Source organism: Macaca fascicularis, chromosome 11 (genome assembly GCF_037993035.2).
Source record: "Macaca fascicularis isolate 582-1 chromosome 11, T2T-MFA8v1.1".
Taxonomy (NCBI): domain Eukaryota; kingdom Metazoa; phylum Chordata; class Mammalia; order Primates; family Cercopithecidae; genus Macaca; species Macaca fascicularis.
The window spans coordinates 8033826-8049979 of NC_088385.1; the positions used below are offsets into that span (position 1 = coordinate 8033826).

At 48.7% G+C, this 16154-nt stretch overlaps 1 protein-coding gene across 1 annotated transcript; it reads right to left on the minus strand.

The window, feature by feature from the left end:
- Positions 1 to 4370: 4370 nt before the first annotated feature.
- On the minus strand, positions 4371 to 14786 carry LOC101866354 (complement C1r subcomponent-like). The gene is made up of 11 exons (XM_015430314.4): positions 14637 to 14786; positions 13698 to 13926; positions 12317 to 12509; positions 11849 to 11995; positions 11554 to 11750; positions 11088 to 11235; positions 10859 to 10980; positions 8658 to 8736; positions 8140 to 8295; positions 6186 to 6260; positions 4371 to 5453 (listed from the first exon to the last, which is right to left on the minus strand). Coding segments are annotated over exons 1-11 (2118 nt in total). The 5' UTR covers positions 14639 to 14786; the 3' UTR covers positions 4371 to 4683.
- Positions 14787 to 16154: the final 1368 nt, after the last annotated feature.

The window sequence follows — 16154 nt, forward strand, 5'->3', positions numbered from 1 at the left end:
GTTCCCATCAGTATGTAAACACGTTGTAATTCCTCCAAATTTAAATAGACTTCTCTTGACCACAATTCCTCCAACAGCTTTCCCTATTTATTTGTTTCTGTTTGCAGCAAATTCCTTAAAATAATTGATTGTACCCTGTCTCCAGTTCCTATTCTCCCAGTCTCTCTCCAGCTCTGCTCTGGCTTTTCCCACTGTCATTCCACCATACTGTGCTTTTCTGGGTCACCAATGACTCTGACACTGCTCCATGGAAGGATGGATCCTCAGTCTTTATCTCCACCTCGATGCACTTTCTTTCCTTGGCTTCTGAGTACTGAACTCCCCAGGTTTTCCTCCTACCTCAGTGGTCACGGGCTGGAGTGCAGTGGCGCTATCATTGCTCACGGCAGCCTCGAATTCCTGGGCTCAAGCATTCCTCCTGTTTCAGCCTCCTGAGTAGCTGGGACCACGGGCACACATCATCATGTCCAGCTAATTTTTAATTTTTTTGTAATGATGGAATCTCACTATGTTGCCCGGGTTAGTCTTCTTTCAAGTTTTTTTTTTTTTTTTTTTTTTTTTTTGCCATCTGTTACCAATTGGTTCTGACCAGATTGGTCTTGAACTCCTGGGCTCAGACGATTCTCCAGCCTCGGCCTCCCAAAGTGCTAGGATTACAGGCATGAGCCACTGCTTTGGACCTAAATTTTTTTTAAATTTAAAGAGCACTATCTATTTTTTGAATAGATAAAACACCTACATGGTTAAACATTTGAAAGATCAAAACAACATACAATGATAACTTTTCCTTCTACTCCTATGTCCCCACCAGAGACCACCAATATTTCTTGTATATCTTTCCAGTGATCTTTTATACACACGTAAGTGATATATACCTACTCCTGTTATGTATACAAATAGTAGCATTTTATTTTAGTTTATTTTATTTCTTTCATTTTTGTGGCAGAGCCTTGCTGTGTCACTCAGGCTGGAGTACAGTGGTGTGATCATAGTTCATTGCAGCTTCGACCTCCCAGGCTCAAGCCATCCTCCCACCTCAGTCTCTCAAGTAGCTGGGACTACAGGCTTGTGCCACCACACCCGGCTGCAAATGGAAATGGTAGCATTTTATACATAACATTTTATACATTCTGCATCTTACTTGTTTTCACTTAGCATGCTGTCTGTAGTAAGGATTGAGTGGTTACGTTGTATTTCATCATTTGGATATTCCGTAATTTACCTGAAACTTTGGTACCAGATACCTTTCAGAATGCAGGATTCCAATATTTTGTTATTATAAACAATGCTGCAATGACTAACCTACATGTGCCATTTATTTCATATGTGAGAAAATGTGAGCTAAATTCCTAGAAGTTGAATTGGTGAGTGAAAAGGCATATGCTTTGGTAATTTTGGTTACCTGTCACCGAATTGCTCTCCGTAGGATTTGTACCAATATACCTTCCAAAAAGCAATGTGTCAGAGTGATTCTTTCTCTTACGTTTTCAGCAACATAATATATTATTTTTGCCAATCTTACAGGTAAAAAGATGGCATTTTATTTAAATATTTTCCTTATTATGAGTGAAGTTAAGCCCCAAAGCCTCAAAGCAATTTATGTTTTCTTTTCTGTGAACCATCTATTCACAGATCATTGGTTTTGTCTGTATTTTCCAATTCCAGTGTGCTTTCAGAATAAGACACACATGAGTTTGGGGCAGGGGAGTGGGAATTAGAAGGTCAGAGGAGTCATTTGTCTCTCCTGGGAACTCCTCCGATTATTAAAATAAGAATAAGAGGGCTGGGCGCTGTGGCTCGTGCCTGTAATCCCAGCCCTTTGGGAGGCCGAGGTGGGCAGATCACTTGAAGTCAGGAGTTCAAGACCAGCCTTGTCAACATGGTGAAACGCCATCTCTACCAAAAGTACAAAAATTAACTGGGCATAGTGGCAGGCGCCTGTAATCCCGGCTACTTGGGAGGCTGAGGCAGGAGAATCTCTGGAACCTGGGAGGTGGAGGTTGCAGTGAGCTGAGATCAGGCCATTGCACTCCAGCCTGAATGACAGAGTGAGACTCTGTCTCAAAAAAAAAAAAAAAAAAAAAAAAAAAAAGATAAAAGGATAAGGGAACCAGATTCTTAGTTTCCCAGGAGTGTTAGAGATAATACGGTTCAGGCCAGGTGTGGTGGCTCACACCTGTAATCCCAGCACTTTGGGAGGCTGAGGCGGGTGGGTCATCTGAGATCAGGAGTTCAAGACCAGCCAGGCCAACATGGCAAAACTCTGTCTCTGCTAAAAATACAAAAATCAGCCAGGCATGGTGGTGCATGCCTGTATGCCTAGCTACTCGGGAGGCTGAAGCAGGAATCGCTTGAACTCAGGAGGCAGAGGTTGCAGTGAGCTGAGATCTTGCCACTACACTCCAGCCTGGGCAGCAGAGCAAGACTCCATCTCAGAAAAAATAAATAAATAAATAAATAAATAAATAATATGGTTCAGTGGCTTTTTGTTTATTTGTTTTGTTTCTACTACCCTCATCTCCACTCCACTCCAGTCCCCGGTAGAATGCTGAAGGTGCTTCACTTCTGAAAACATTTCTAATCATTAAAAACCTGGAATAAATGTATACTCCTCAAGTGTATTACACAAAGTTGCTGTATGCTTCTGTGTAGATTGTGGGAAAAAGTTTCTTATGTCATTTCTGCCCATACAGGGCCACATTCCTGAAATCCAAAATGATCTAAAAATGGAAAGTGCTTTTGTAAGTTGGGCACTAAAACTTATTTAATGGCAAAATCTGACCTGAATGGATGGGTAGCTATTTAGAATTTTTTTAAAAAATTAATCTCACTTATTATGAATATTTAAATATTTTTGTAAAGAATTATTAATCTATTTTATTATAGGGTGCTGCTCTGGACCATGCTGGCGACATCCCATAATACAGAGTGTATTACATTGTGAAATCTATAGAATCTTGAATATTGAACAGCACTTGGCCCTGAGAGTGTCACATATTGGACTGTGGACCTGCATTTGGGCTTATAAACTCATCACTTCGGCTGGGCATGGTGGCACACGCCTGTAGTCCCAGCTACTTGGGAGGCTGAGGCATGAGAATCCCTTGAACCTGGGAGGCAGAGGCTGCAGTGAGCTGAGATTGCGCCACTGCACTCCAGCCTGGGTGATAGAATGAGACTCTGTCTCAAAAAAAAAAAAAAAAAAAAAAAAAAAATTAAAAAAAGTTTAAAAAAAAGTTTAAAAAACCCCTCATCCCTTGGGAATGGTTTAACTCTGCTGGTCTTCTTAAGCTCAGGCCTGTGTGTGCTGGGTCATGTAAAGTTGTTTAAACAAGTCTGGAACAGTCAATTGTGCAATAACATCATGATAGTGTTCTACTACAAATACTTATAATGCTTAATCCAAGTTCTGGGTCCTTTTCTGATCTTTAAAGATGTCTTAAAGAATACAAGTGATTTAACAATATTGTTAGCGATTCAACTTGGAAACAAAAATTTCATAGCACTCCTCTCCTAAGGAATATTTAGAGATTGGAAGATGAGCTGTTAAAAAAGCTGTTGTAGGCTGGGCGCGGTGGTTCACACCTGTAATCTCAGCACTTTGGAGGCCGAGGCAGGTGGATCACTTGAGGTCAGGAGTTCGAGACTAGCCTGGCCAACATGGCAAAACTCTGTCTCTACTATTAGCCTGGCAGCGGTGACAGGTGCCTGTAATTCCAGCTACTCAGGTGGCTGAGGCACGAGAGTCCCTTGAACCCTAAGGCAGAGGTTGCAGATAGCCAAGATTGCGCCACTACACTCCAGCCTGGGCGACAGAGTGAGAGTGTGTCTTGAAAAATTTAAAAAAGCTGTTATATTTACAACTACGCATGTGGGAAAATCAGCATTTTCTTTTTATTGTACAATCAAAACAAAACACGGACATTTATTGTTATCCATAACCCTAATTGTAAGTGTGTGCATGACCTTAATTGTTCTTGTTGCCTTCCTAAGTAAATATTTTAAAAATGACCTTTCTTACAAAATTTTTTTTTTTTTTTTTTTTTTGAGATGGAGTCTTGCTGTGTCGCCTGGGCTGGAGTGCAGTGGCTGAATCTCAGCTCACTGCAAGCTCCGCCTCCTGGGTTTACGCCATTCTCCTGCCTCAGCCTCCCAAGTAGCTGGGACCACAGGCGCCCGCCACCTCGCCCGGCTAGTTTTTTGTATTTTTAGTAGAGATGGGGTTTCACCGTGTTAGCCAGGATGGTCTCGATCTCCTGACCTCGTGATCCACCCGTCTCGGCCTCCCAAAGTGCTGGGATTACAGGCTTGAGCCACCGTGCCCGGCCTACAAAATATTTTTATATAAAATAAATACAACTTTTGACTCGTTTTGCACGCTGGCATTTCTCCTAAAATTTTATTTGGAAAAAGTTATATTCAATGACCCAATGGTATAAAAGTGGAAAAGGAAAGTGACAGCTAGAGATTGATAACTACATCCTCTGCAATCCTCGGAAGAAAGGAAGGGCCTTTTTGGGTTTTTTCAGGTAAAGTACGTCAATGGGACTATAGGAAAGAGAATTTCCACACTGTCTTTCTGCATCAGTGATTTTAATAGACACTCTTAGTGGTTATCAACAACTGGTCAGTTTTTTTTTTTTTCGCACTGCTCTCTGGATTTGGACCTAGCGAATTCTGGGCTCAGTCCTCTTCCTCCATCTCTTTCTTGATCCAATCCACGTAGTTGAGCACTTTGGTGTAGAAGCCATAGCCCTTGCTGCACCCGATGCCCCAGGACACGATGCCCGTTGCTATCCAGCGATCAGTGTTCGGGTCCCTTACTGCAAAAACGCCCCCACTATCCCCCTGGCAGGCATCCTGCTTTAGAGACGGGTGCCCAGCACAGAACATGTTTTGAGAGAACACATCCAGCCTATTCTTTCCCCGGAGCCAGGTCTCACAGTCCTTTCGATTAGCTACGGGCAGACGGACAAACCTGAGGTCATGAGCAATCTTCTCCTCCATGACCCCAAAGCCACTGACGTAGCCCATCAAGCCCAGGTCATAGAAAGTCTCGTTGTCAGGGAGGCAGATGGGGAGGAGGTTGGGACCCAGGGTGACACTATTTTCCAGCTCCAGCAGGGCGATGTCCCCCTCAAAATTGTGGGACTCATCCTGACGGTAGTCCGGGTGGATGCTGACCCTGCGGATGGGGTGATTGGCCAGCTTCATGAGCTCTTCCACATTTGTGTGGCCCAGGAACACATCCAAGGAGGCGTTGCTTTGTGCCTCATGTTCCTTGGGATACAGGGTGTGGGCAGCCGTAAGAATCCAGCGGTCGCCCAGCAGGGCTCCACCCCCTCGCCCATGGATGTTGGTGAACACCTGCCAGGGGAAGTTGCCCATCTTGGCTTTTTGCCCTCCGATGATGCGCTGCCTCTGTTCCACGGGGTTCACGGGCTTCCCACACACTGAGGGAGAGAGAGGGAAGACAAGGGCAAGTCAGCTCCAGGTCCCATACCTCTTCCCTCTGTGGCCAGCCAGCTCCGTATTCGCCCTCTCTTTTTGGCTTCTGTCTCTTTTCTCTTTCTCCTCCCATCCCCACACCTCCGTCATTGGCCTATTGACAGGCTCCTCTCCTTGTTCTTTTTTTTTTTTTTTTTTAATTATTACTTTTATTTTTTGAGACTCCTTGCTTTGTCGCCCAGGCTGGAGTGCAGTGGCGCAATTTCAGCTCCCTGCAACCTCCGCCTCCTGGGTTCGAGTGATTCTTGTGCCTCAGCCACTCAAGTAGCTAGGACTACAGGCATGTGCCACCATGCTTGGCTAATTTTTCTATTTTTAGTAGAGGCTGGGTTTCACCATTGTTGGCCAGACTGGTCTCGAACTCCTGACCTCAGGTGATCCGCCTACCTTGGCCTCCCAAAGTGCTGGGATTACAGGTGTGAGCCACCACGTCTCACTCCTTGTTCTTGTTTATTTCCTCCTAGGATGTCTCCCATTGTTTTTATTCTCTGATTTCCCATCTGCTTAGTGAAAATGCTGGCATTTCGGGATTGAATTCAGCACTCTTCCCCTCTCTCGCTTTCTCCTGGTATGTTCCCCTCTCTTCTCCTCTGTCTCCTTTTTCTGGGCCACACTGCTTTTGAGGCCCTGCAGGCTGCTAAAGGCCCTGAGGGTTGCCCCAGAGGGTTTCCACTCACCTGGCAAGCACCGAGGAATCTTCTCTCCCTTTTGTTCATTCTTCCAAATACCCTGTGCTGTGCAGGTGTACAGCCCTGAAGGCAGAGGAGGCAAGAATCAAGTTGGGAGGTGATGGGTAAGAAAACTAGGTTGCAGAGGCCAGCAAGTACTGAGTGTGCTCGATAGGGAGAGGGGTAGGGAGGAACAACATGGCAAGGGCCAAAGGTCAAAGGCTCAACTCTAGAAGGAAAAAATGTCGAGTGTTCAGAGGCTCTAGACCTATATTTTGTTTTAATGTCAAGTAAAAAACTCAGAATGCTTAACCATTAATATATGTTTGCTCTAATCCCTGTTTGTGAAAGTAGACATAAAAACCAGAAGGAATATATCAAAATCTTATCAGTGATTGCGTCTTAGTCGTGGAATCATAGATGATAATTGTAGCTACGTCTTCTGATTGCTGAAAATGTGCCATGCTTGTTGCGAAGCACTTTATCTGCATGATCTCATATAACCACTACAGTGACACTTGCAGGTGTGTGTTATTACCCTCACTGTGGATGAGGAAGCTGAGCTTAAATATTTTGCACAGGGTCACATAACTTCTGAGTGCCAGAACCAAGGTGCAAGAAGTTTTCTGACTCCAAAGCCCAGCTCTTAATGAATACCATTTATAATCCAGATTTTTTTCCTTTTTTCTGTGTTTCAAACCTATAATGCATGTGATTTCTAATATTTCAAAAAAGTTTGAAAAATACCCAATAATGAGTGAGAGTCATTTAGTAAAACTAGGTGCAAAAATCACAACCAGGTTTAGAGGGGAGAATGGAAAGGGGAATTTCACTGAGTTAGCTGTAGGGCTTATGATGGTGATGAAGATTGTGGTGTTGGTGTTGGTGTTGGTGGTGACTGTGGTGTTGATGTTGGTAATGGTGGTGGTGATTGTGGTGTTGATGTTAGTAATGGTGGTGGTGATTGTGGTGTTGGTGTTGGTGGTGACAGTGGTGTTGTTAATGGTGGTATTGTTAATGGTGACAGTGGTGATGGTGGTATTGGTGGTGATGATGGTGTTGGTACTGGTGGTAATGATGATAGTGTTGGTAATGGTGATGGTTGTAATGGTGGTGGTGGTGATGGTGGTGATGATGTTGGTAATGGTGGTGTTGGTGTTGGTAATGGTGGTGGTGCTGATAGTGGTGTTGGTAATGGTGTTAGTAATGGTGGTGGTTATAATGGTAGTTGTGATGGTGGTATTCGTAATGGTGATAGTGATGATGGTGGTGGTGTTAGTGTGGTGGTGATAGTGCTGTTGGTAATGGTGATGGTAGTGTTGGTGGTGGCAATGGTGGTGGTGGTGATAGTGGTGTTGGTAATGGTGGTGGTGATCATGGTAGTGTTGACAATGGTGTTGATTATGATGATGGTGGTGATGGTGGTGTTAGTGTTGGTGGTGATGAGGATGTTGGTAATGGTGATGGTGGTGATGATGGTGTTGGTGGTGGTGTTGGTGTTGGTAATGGTCATGGTGATAGTGGTGTTGGTAATGGTGGTGGTGATAATGGTAGTGGTGATGGTGGCATTGGTAATGATAATGGTATCGATTGTGGTGATGGCGATGATGGTGGTGATTGTGCTGGCATTGATGCTACTGGTAGTGTTGCTGGTGTTGTTACTAGTAGTAGTGGCGATGGCAGTGATGGTAGCAGTGGGAGTGTGGTGGAGGCAATGGTGGTAGTGGGGACGATGTGGTGACAGTGAGCTGTTTATGCGATTTGAATCTTTTCTTCGCATCAGCTCAGATGCCTTATTCTTCAAACTTACAAGGTTCCTGTTAGCACTATAATTTAGGCCCCTGTAGCCAGTGTCCTGGCAGATACCTTAATATGCATTCCCTAGGGATTCTACTGGGAGAAATCTTAGAGGATACCCCAAGGGGATGGAAGGGAGGAAATTTCCATTTGCATTGGTTCCTACCTTGCTCAGACTCCTTGCTGCCAGCTCTGGTCTGCATCTTGTAATATGGCTCGTGGCAGTAGTACTGGATACGTGCCTTGTAGGTGTTCACCCCCATTGTGGTGGTGTAACGGAAGGCACCATTAGGCAGGTTTCGGGGCTGCCCACAGTCCTTGACTTGGAGAGAACACAGGGCAGGGTGAGAGCTGAGAATGACTATGCTGGAACTTCAGTGCGGGGAGTGTGAGTTGTCCACCCGCAGAGCAGGCTGAGAAGCTTAGAAAAGATAGTCCGTGGAGAGGGCCCTTGCAATGGACAGGAGTTTGGTGGTGTGAAATTCAGTTCTGGGTAGAGCCCATCCATCCTGCTGAGATGAGGGCTCACTGATTCCTGAGATGGGCCATAGGCATCAAAGGACAAGTCAGGGTGAGGGTCTCTTGGAAAGAGGCTTACTCTGGATGCCTCTTTCTTTCTTGGCCCAGGTCCTCAAGGCTGGAGGTGGGAAGTCCCCAGGGTCATATCCCTGAATTATGACTTACTCTTGCATCTGGGCATGGCACGATGCCATGTGCCATCATCCTGGCAGACAGCTGTGAAGGAGTGCAGCACCTGGTTCCCCTGTTGAGTAGAGGACAGAGGTGTCATCAGTGCCAAGAGGCAATGCAGGTCCCCTTGCTGCCCTTCCCACATAGGAGTAGAAGGCAATACAAAGACATCTCTCAGCTCCCCGATGACTGTGGCTCCCCCATGGATGTGGCTTCTTCCTTCTCCCCAGCCCATTGCAGACGAGCGCGGAGCCACCCTGCAGCAAGTCAGAGCGGGACTAATTGATAGACCTGATCATCCTCTCTCTAGACTGTGGCCTGTTCCCACTGAGGTCCAATTGAATCCCACAATTTGTAATTAAAAACATCACAAGCCACGTTTGAGTGTTTTTTGTATCAAAACAAAAGCCTGTGCTCCAGGGCAGAACCATGTTTCTCTGGCTGGAGTCCCCGCCTCCAGGCCTGTAGCACTTTCTCTCTCCTGGGTTGCAGTTTTCCTAAGGACAGAGGCCTTCCCTGAAATCCTAGAGCCACCTCACTCCTTTGAACGGTGCTGGAGACGTTGATGTATGTGAAGTGCTGTTGCTGTTGAGCAGGGACAAGACTAGGAAATGGCAGTCTTTGAAATGAAAAGTTACTGGACAATATGAATGAGTTTTACTAAGACCAAAAATCAGCCAGGTGCAGTGGCTCACGCCTGTAATCCCAGCAGTTCCGGGGGCCGAGATGGGCGGATCACTTGAGGCCAGGAGTTCGAGACAAGCCTGGGCAACATGGAGAAACCCTGTCTCTAGTAAAAATACAAAAATTAGCCGGGCATGGTGGCACACGCCTGTAATTCCAACAACTCAGGTGGCTGAGGCATTTGAATAGCTTGAATCCAAGAGAACCACTTGAAATTGGGAGGCGGAGTTTACAGTGAGCTGAGATCATGCCACTGCCTGGGTGACAGAGCAAGACTGTCTCTCAAAACCAAAACAAAAAGACCAAAAATCATTCCATAGAGTTAGCCCTGGGAAAGATTGCAAGAGAATGTGTATGCGAACTAGACCGTCTGAGTAAAATGTAGGTAATGTGAGAAACGGTGTGACTTGCTTTAAATTCTATGATGTGAATGACAAATGCAAAAGTAAGGGCAGTGGGTGGTGCAGGCAAGGGAGGGTTGTAATATGAGCAAAGAGGTTGTTGGTCTCCAGTCTTTTGGACCCAGGAGACCCACCCAATCCTCCTGATGGAGATGGAAGCACCTTGGAATAAAGAACAATGCATCAGGTGAACTCGACTTGATGCAACATTCAAATGTGAGCTCCACAAAGGCTGTGTGACTTTGTGGGTTTCTTTTTACTGAACCTCCCACATCTAGGACAGTGCCTGACAGTAGACCCTTACAATGTGCATTATGAATTAACTATGACTTAAGGACATGTCATAGGTCTCTTCTTTGATTCTGATTAAGTCTTCCGTGTGGACCTATTGAGCAACGATGGGATGTTCAGTCTTGGGTCTCTGTCCAGAGAGACAGATAATTTTTAGTTTACCAAATTTGTGAGATTGATCCATGGATAAAACCATATTCCTTCCTGAATCTTCAGATCTGAGGACACGACGGTGGGCCCGGGGTGAGACCACCAACATGTGTAAAAGAGCCCTGGAGCAGGAGGCGGGAGATTGGGGTCCTAGTCCCTGCCGTAAACAATCACTATGTGATGTTGATGAGTCACTACATCTCCACCCTGCCTTTCCAGTTCCTTCAGCTTTCTTGATTATTGGACGAGGGCAATAGTTCTTAAACTTGGCTGCACGTTAGAATCACCTGGGTAGCTTTAAATAGTCTTGTTGCTCAGGCTCTACTCCAGATCAATGGAATGAGAGTCTCTGCTGGGGGCCCTTGACTTCAGTATTGATTGATTGATTGATTTTTATTTTTTAGAGACAGAGTCTGGCTATATTGCTCAAGCTGGAGTGCAGTGGCTATTCACAGGAGCCTTGAATGATTGGGCTCAAGCAATCTTCCAGGATCGTAAACTCTCTGTTTTAAGTGTGCAGCAAGTTTGAGAGCTGGTGGACCAGGAGTCTCTTCCAGCTGAAACGTCTATGACTCCAGCTGGGGTGAGACTAAATCCTCTGTGAACACACCATCTGAATTCCCCCTGGGATGCTGGGCCGGCTCTCTCCCCTCAGCCCTGGGCTCTTACCTCTATGAGCTGGTAGCCTAGCTTGCAGGTAGCAATGAAGTAGTCACGGAATTGGTACTGAGGCTGCAGGTTCTGGATGACGGTGAACTCATCTAGGGTCTTGGGCTGGGGACACTTGATGACTATTGGGAAGACCAGAGGGCGTATTTATTTGAGAGCCACCTGCCCTTCCTTCTTCCTACTTTTTCCCCATTGCTGGCCATCGAGGGAGGCCCCCAGGGAGCCTTACTCTCGGTGGTGTAGCGCAGCTTCCAGCCCCGGCTGTCCCCCGACTCATCTGTGAAGAACAGCAGATCCACAGCATTGCTGCTGGTGTCAAAGTCGGGGGGCCTCTGCTTCCCACAGAACTCGCCAATGTTCTTCCCGTTGGCATAGATCTGGTAGGGGAGGAGGATTTTGTTTTTGTTTTTGTTTTTTTCCAGCTTGGACATTTTTACACAGGGCGAACTGTGTAGTAGCCTGGTGGCCAGGGTGGTGGTGGTGATGAAATCCTGCCTTATGCGTGTTTTCAGGGGAAGGTGGAAAGGGAGCCCCACGACCCAATTCTAGTTGTATGGGAACTTGCCCAGCCCGTGGTTGATGTTGGCCATTCCTGCCCCAGCAGGCCAGGGGATCCAGGAGGAAGTTGGGACAAGAGGAGCCAAGTGCAGACGGAAGGGAGGAGAAGGGGTCTTTCAGGGGTAGGACGGCTGTACCTGTAGCTGGTCATAGGGGCAGTGTACTTGCTGGTGGTCATCAATTTCAAAAGGCTCTAGGAACTTGAGGTGCAAGGTGAGGCCCCGCTCCACCCGGATGCTGTAGTTGCAGCGCAGGTCAGGGGGGTAGGACCGGGGGTACTCCAGGCTGGATATGTAGCCCGATGCCTCCGTGTACAGCTCGCTGCTGCACTCAGCTGTGAGAACAGAGCCGCAGGGCATCACGGGGGCGCTCTGGCTGGCCCAGCAAGCCCTGGCTGAACCCCCGCCTCCCTGCTTCACCACTCTGGCTCACCCTGGCAGGAATGCCTGTCCTCCTGAAGTTCATAGCCTGGACGGCAGGAACAGAAGTAGCCTCCAACGTAGTTGTGACACAGGTGCTGGCACTGGGGCTGGGGGTCCTTCTCCCCTGATTCACTCTGGGAAGCACATTCATCAAGGTCTGGAAGGCATTCAGAAAGGAGGGTTAAGCTCCTGCTGGGAGACCTGAGTAGTGGCTCTGACCTTAGGGAGGTCACTCACCAGAGGCCTAAAGACAAAGGCATCTTTAGGCCACCTGGCCCTCCAGGCCTCTCCAAAGCTCTCTGGGGACTGCTCCATGGGGACAGAGCCCAGGTTGACAGGCCTCATTAGGGAAAGTTCTCTTGAGGGGAGGAACAAGGAAAGCCAGGCTTTTGGCTTCTTTGGATTCAAGATTCCCTTTCTTGGCCCCCATTCAATGTGGCTGAGGTCAGAGAAAAGGGATCCCTGGGGGGCTACTCACCCACAGCTTGGTAGTAGGCCAGGAAGCCCTTGTAGAACATGATAGTCCCATTCTCCTCGTTGGAGAAGTCCGTGTGGAAGGTCAGCAGCATCTTGTTCCCTTGAGACAAAAATTCCTTCTTTCCTGGGGGGTTGCCCAGTGGAGAACCCAGTTGCCCACAGAACCTCCCCAGGTTTTTCTTATCAGCAGAGATCTGGTGGAAGAAGGACAAGGAGTAGGAAGAAGACCTGTTGTGGAGTGGCACACGTGGTGGCTCAGTGACGGTCCTCCTTGTCCCGCCCAGAGTGAATCATGCACCACATTGGCTCCGCTGGTCCCTACCTGCTGGGCTCGGCTGCTGCAAACTACCCCATGTGACTTTCAACTGTTCCCCGAGTCTCCCACTGACTCACTCTTACATGTTGTCCTGCACTGGGTACCTCACCTTTCCCTGTTTTCTGCTCCACTGACAGGTTTCAGGTCATTTCCAACCCCACCACCTCCTATGGCCTGTTCCCCTGGGGTCCTGGTTGTCTGTACCCAGCCTTTACCCGCCCCTCATTCCCAGAGCTTGGACAGCTCTGCCTTATTTTTGTCTTCAGATTCCACCTCAGCCTAATCAAACCATTCACACCTGGAGTGCCTCCTGACGCCCTCGGGTGAACATGAGCCCTGAATCCCACCAGTCTCAGCCTCAGCAGGCATTGTCTCATCCCTCATCCTTCCTACTCACAGCTCTTCAACCTCTCCTTGCCCCTGCCACCAAATGCCCTCCCCCAACACTGCACACTCGCGAAGTCTTCTGGGTGGGGAAGAAGTGCCATTTGCATGTAATTCACGCATAACCTCCAGGGGTCTCCTGGGAATGGTAGTTATTGGACCTTCGCAGGCTCTGCTTGAGCCCTGAATCTCATTTTTACTGGATAGAGAAAGATGGGCCAGGGAAGGTTGTCACAGAGGTGAGGGTTCTGAGCCTACTGTCCTTGCTGAAGACTATTCCCGTGCTGCCAGAGCACACATTTCTCCTCCTCATGTCCCTGTGTTCCTGTTGAGGCAGGCAGCCATGCCAATCTTCTCCTTGGAGACAGGGAAGCTGAGGCACGGTGGTTTCCCAAAGGCTCTCAGCTAGACAGCAGATGGGGAAGGTTTTCCTGACTCAGTGCACAGTGAATTTCCTGAGTGGGTCCTGTCCCCTTCCTTCTCTGTGCTTCTCCCCTCAGTGCTCACTGAGGGTCTCTACACCAGTGAGTGCTCCATCCAGGGCAACCCTTGGCTCTAAGAGATGCAGTCGGCCATCAGATCTTGTGGGGCTGGGCTGTGTCTGGGGGTGTGCATGCCATACAGATCCCAGATCCCAGAGGGTCCTGTTTTGTCTCCCCTCTGCCGCCCATCCTGCCCCTACCTTGACATAATCATAGAAGCAGCCTTCAGAAGGCTCCAGGTCAAAATGCTGGAAGATGAGCTTCACCCTGTATCCTGTGGGGACTGTGATCACAGTGGTTGTTTCAAAGCTGTTGGGGTAAGGCTTGGGGAACAGAGGGGAAGTCACCTCCCCAAATAACTTCTGAGGGATGGGAATGGAGCCTCCTGCCCTGCAGAACAGGGCCGGCACCAGGAGGTACAAGAGCCACCTGCCAAAACAAAAGAGAGTGTCTGGAGTTGGAGGGGTTCAGCACTCTTGCCATGTGGGCAGTGGCCATGGCAGGGGATGAGATGGCCATACCGCTGGGCATCCTCCTCTCTGCCCACTCTGGACCTCACCGACATGTTCTCAGCAGGGGTGCCTGGGTGGGGAGGGCGGCCTTTGCAGCTGCTGCATTGGGTCACTCCCCAGGGCAGTGTCCAGTCCAGAGGCCACCATACTCCCCTCACACTCCCCTTCCAGCCTCCTCCCCTGCCCGGCCCCATCCCTCCCCTCCCCTTCCAGGAATAGGACTGGCTTGGGACCAGTTAATGGAGGGTGAGGGTTTCCACCCGTGGGTCTCTGAAAGGGCTCCCACAGGTTCAGTAAGAGCGTCTGGGAGAGACCATCTGTGGAGTGTGAGACACAGGCAGAGTGTCCCCTCCTGGGCAGGGGGTCCCCTCCTCTCGCTGCTTCCTGCTGTGAGCCCAGAGGGAAGAAAGGACCATGGCATGGGCTTCTATGTATAAGGTCTCCTCTGGTCCTTAGGAGGAGGGATGGGGCGCGTGTTGTGTGTGTCCATGTGTGTGCACAGTGGGATTGATGAGAGAAGAGTGTGTGAAGAGAGAAGGGTGTCCCTGTCTCCCTGAATTGCCTCCTATGTCCTGGCTTCTCCCCTGGCTTCTCCCTCCCTCCTGGGTGCCCATCACCCTTACTCACATTTCTCAAGGCCCGTGTTGAATCCTGGGCTCTCCTGACAGCGTCTTCGTGCACTGTGTGCAGAGGGAGGCCGCGTCACGCACAGCAGGGAGGGGAGGGTTTTCTGTGGAGTGGAGGGGGGACCATTCCCGGAGGAATGTTGGAGGGAATGAACTATTTGCATAAACAAAAGATCTGAGTTTCCACTTTAATTTAGTTTTGGTTTTGAAATCCCTGTCGGTGGTGCCACCTGCTGGTCTATGAGGGAAAGGGCTAAGGAGACGGGAGTCTGACTTTTTAGGGCCAGGGGAGCCTTTGGTTGGAGGCCCAGATGCCTCAGTCTCTGAATCTGATCAGCTTCTCCTTCCTTCCAAGACTTTCCTGGGGGGCTGCTGCTGTGTTTACAAGGTTCCTACCAAAGCAGTGGGAGACCACAGGTTGTGAATTCTCTTTTCTGGGCTGTCCTTTCCCATGACCCCGTTCTTCTTGCCGTCATTCAGCCCACAGCCCTGGTTCAAGAATGGCCCGGGTTTCCATGCCCAGGATGTAATGATAGGAACACTGGGGCAGAGGAGGGCACGTGGGAGTGGGCAGAAGAGAGAGGAGCTTGGTTGCCTTGGGGCCCTGGCCTGCTTTAGCCGTGAATGACACGTGGACATAGAATAGGGATGGCCATGTCAGGGCAGCCCTAAATCAGCCCTGGGTTTGAGACCCTCTGGGGCGGCTGCGGAGGGGGTAAAATGTCCCCATCTCCTCAGCATCTGCTCAACACAAGTGCCAGGGCTGAAGCCGAGGGTGCGGGTGTGGAGCAAGAGGCTCTTGGTGTTTCTGAGATGGAGCCAGGCCCCTGGGAGGGAGGAGGGACCCTAGACTCTCTTGTCCATGAGGCCATAGTGTCCTGCTTTAAAAATTTTGCTCTTGGCCACGTGTGGTGGCTCATGCCTGTGATCCTGGCACTTTGTGAGGCCAGGGTGGGAAGATCTCTTGAGCCCAGGAGTTCGAGACCAGCCTGGGCAACATAGTGAGACCTTATCTCTAAAAGTTAAAACAAATAAAAAACAATTTCACTGTTTTTGGAAGGCTTTCTTCATCAACTCTCCATGGCACCAAATATCTGATGGCACTTTACCCCATAGAGGGGCTTGGGCTGCAGAGCAGGCCTCTGTGTTCTTAAGCCTTTGTAGGCTGTTCTGCTTGTTTCCCTTATTAGATTAATCCCTCCAACCTCCACCCTTTTGCCCCCAACCCCGTTCATCCATTTTTGGGCTACCTGTTTAATGGCAAGGCACTTTCCCAGGCAATAGATTGCAAGAATTCACAGAGCTGATGCAGTTCCCCATCAGGCAGTGACCAAGTCATCAGTAGTTAGACAGCAGGCACACAGTAGGAGCAAGATCCACCAACGCTTCGAGGGTTTCTCCAGCAGGCCTGTGTGTCAGAGCTGAGGACTGAACCTAATGGAGGGCTGGTCTGTACTGGGATCAGGATATGAACCACAGCCTTGTTAGGTCAGGAAAGACAAAAGATAGGGGAGAAGGA

What these genes read in the sequence shown, in the direction of transcription:
- LOC101866354 (XM_015430314.4), bottom strand. An exon ending in GCTTCTATGATTATGTCAAG is followed by an intron (nt 12,510 to 13,697) that starts GTAGGGGCAGGA and finishes TTCTTCCACCAG; the next exon opens with ATCTCTGCTGATAAGAAAAA. An exon ending in CAGCAAGGAGTCTGAGCAAG is followed by an intron (nt 6,261 to 8,139) that starts GTAGGAACCAAT and finishes CTCTGCCTTCAG; the next exon opens with GGCTGTACACCTGCACAGCA.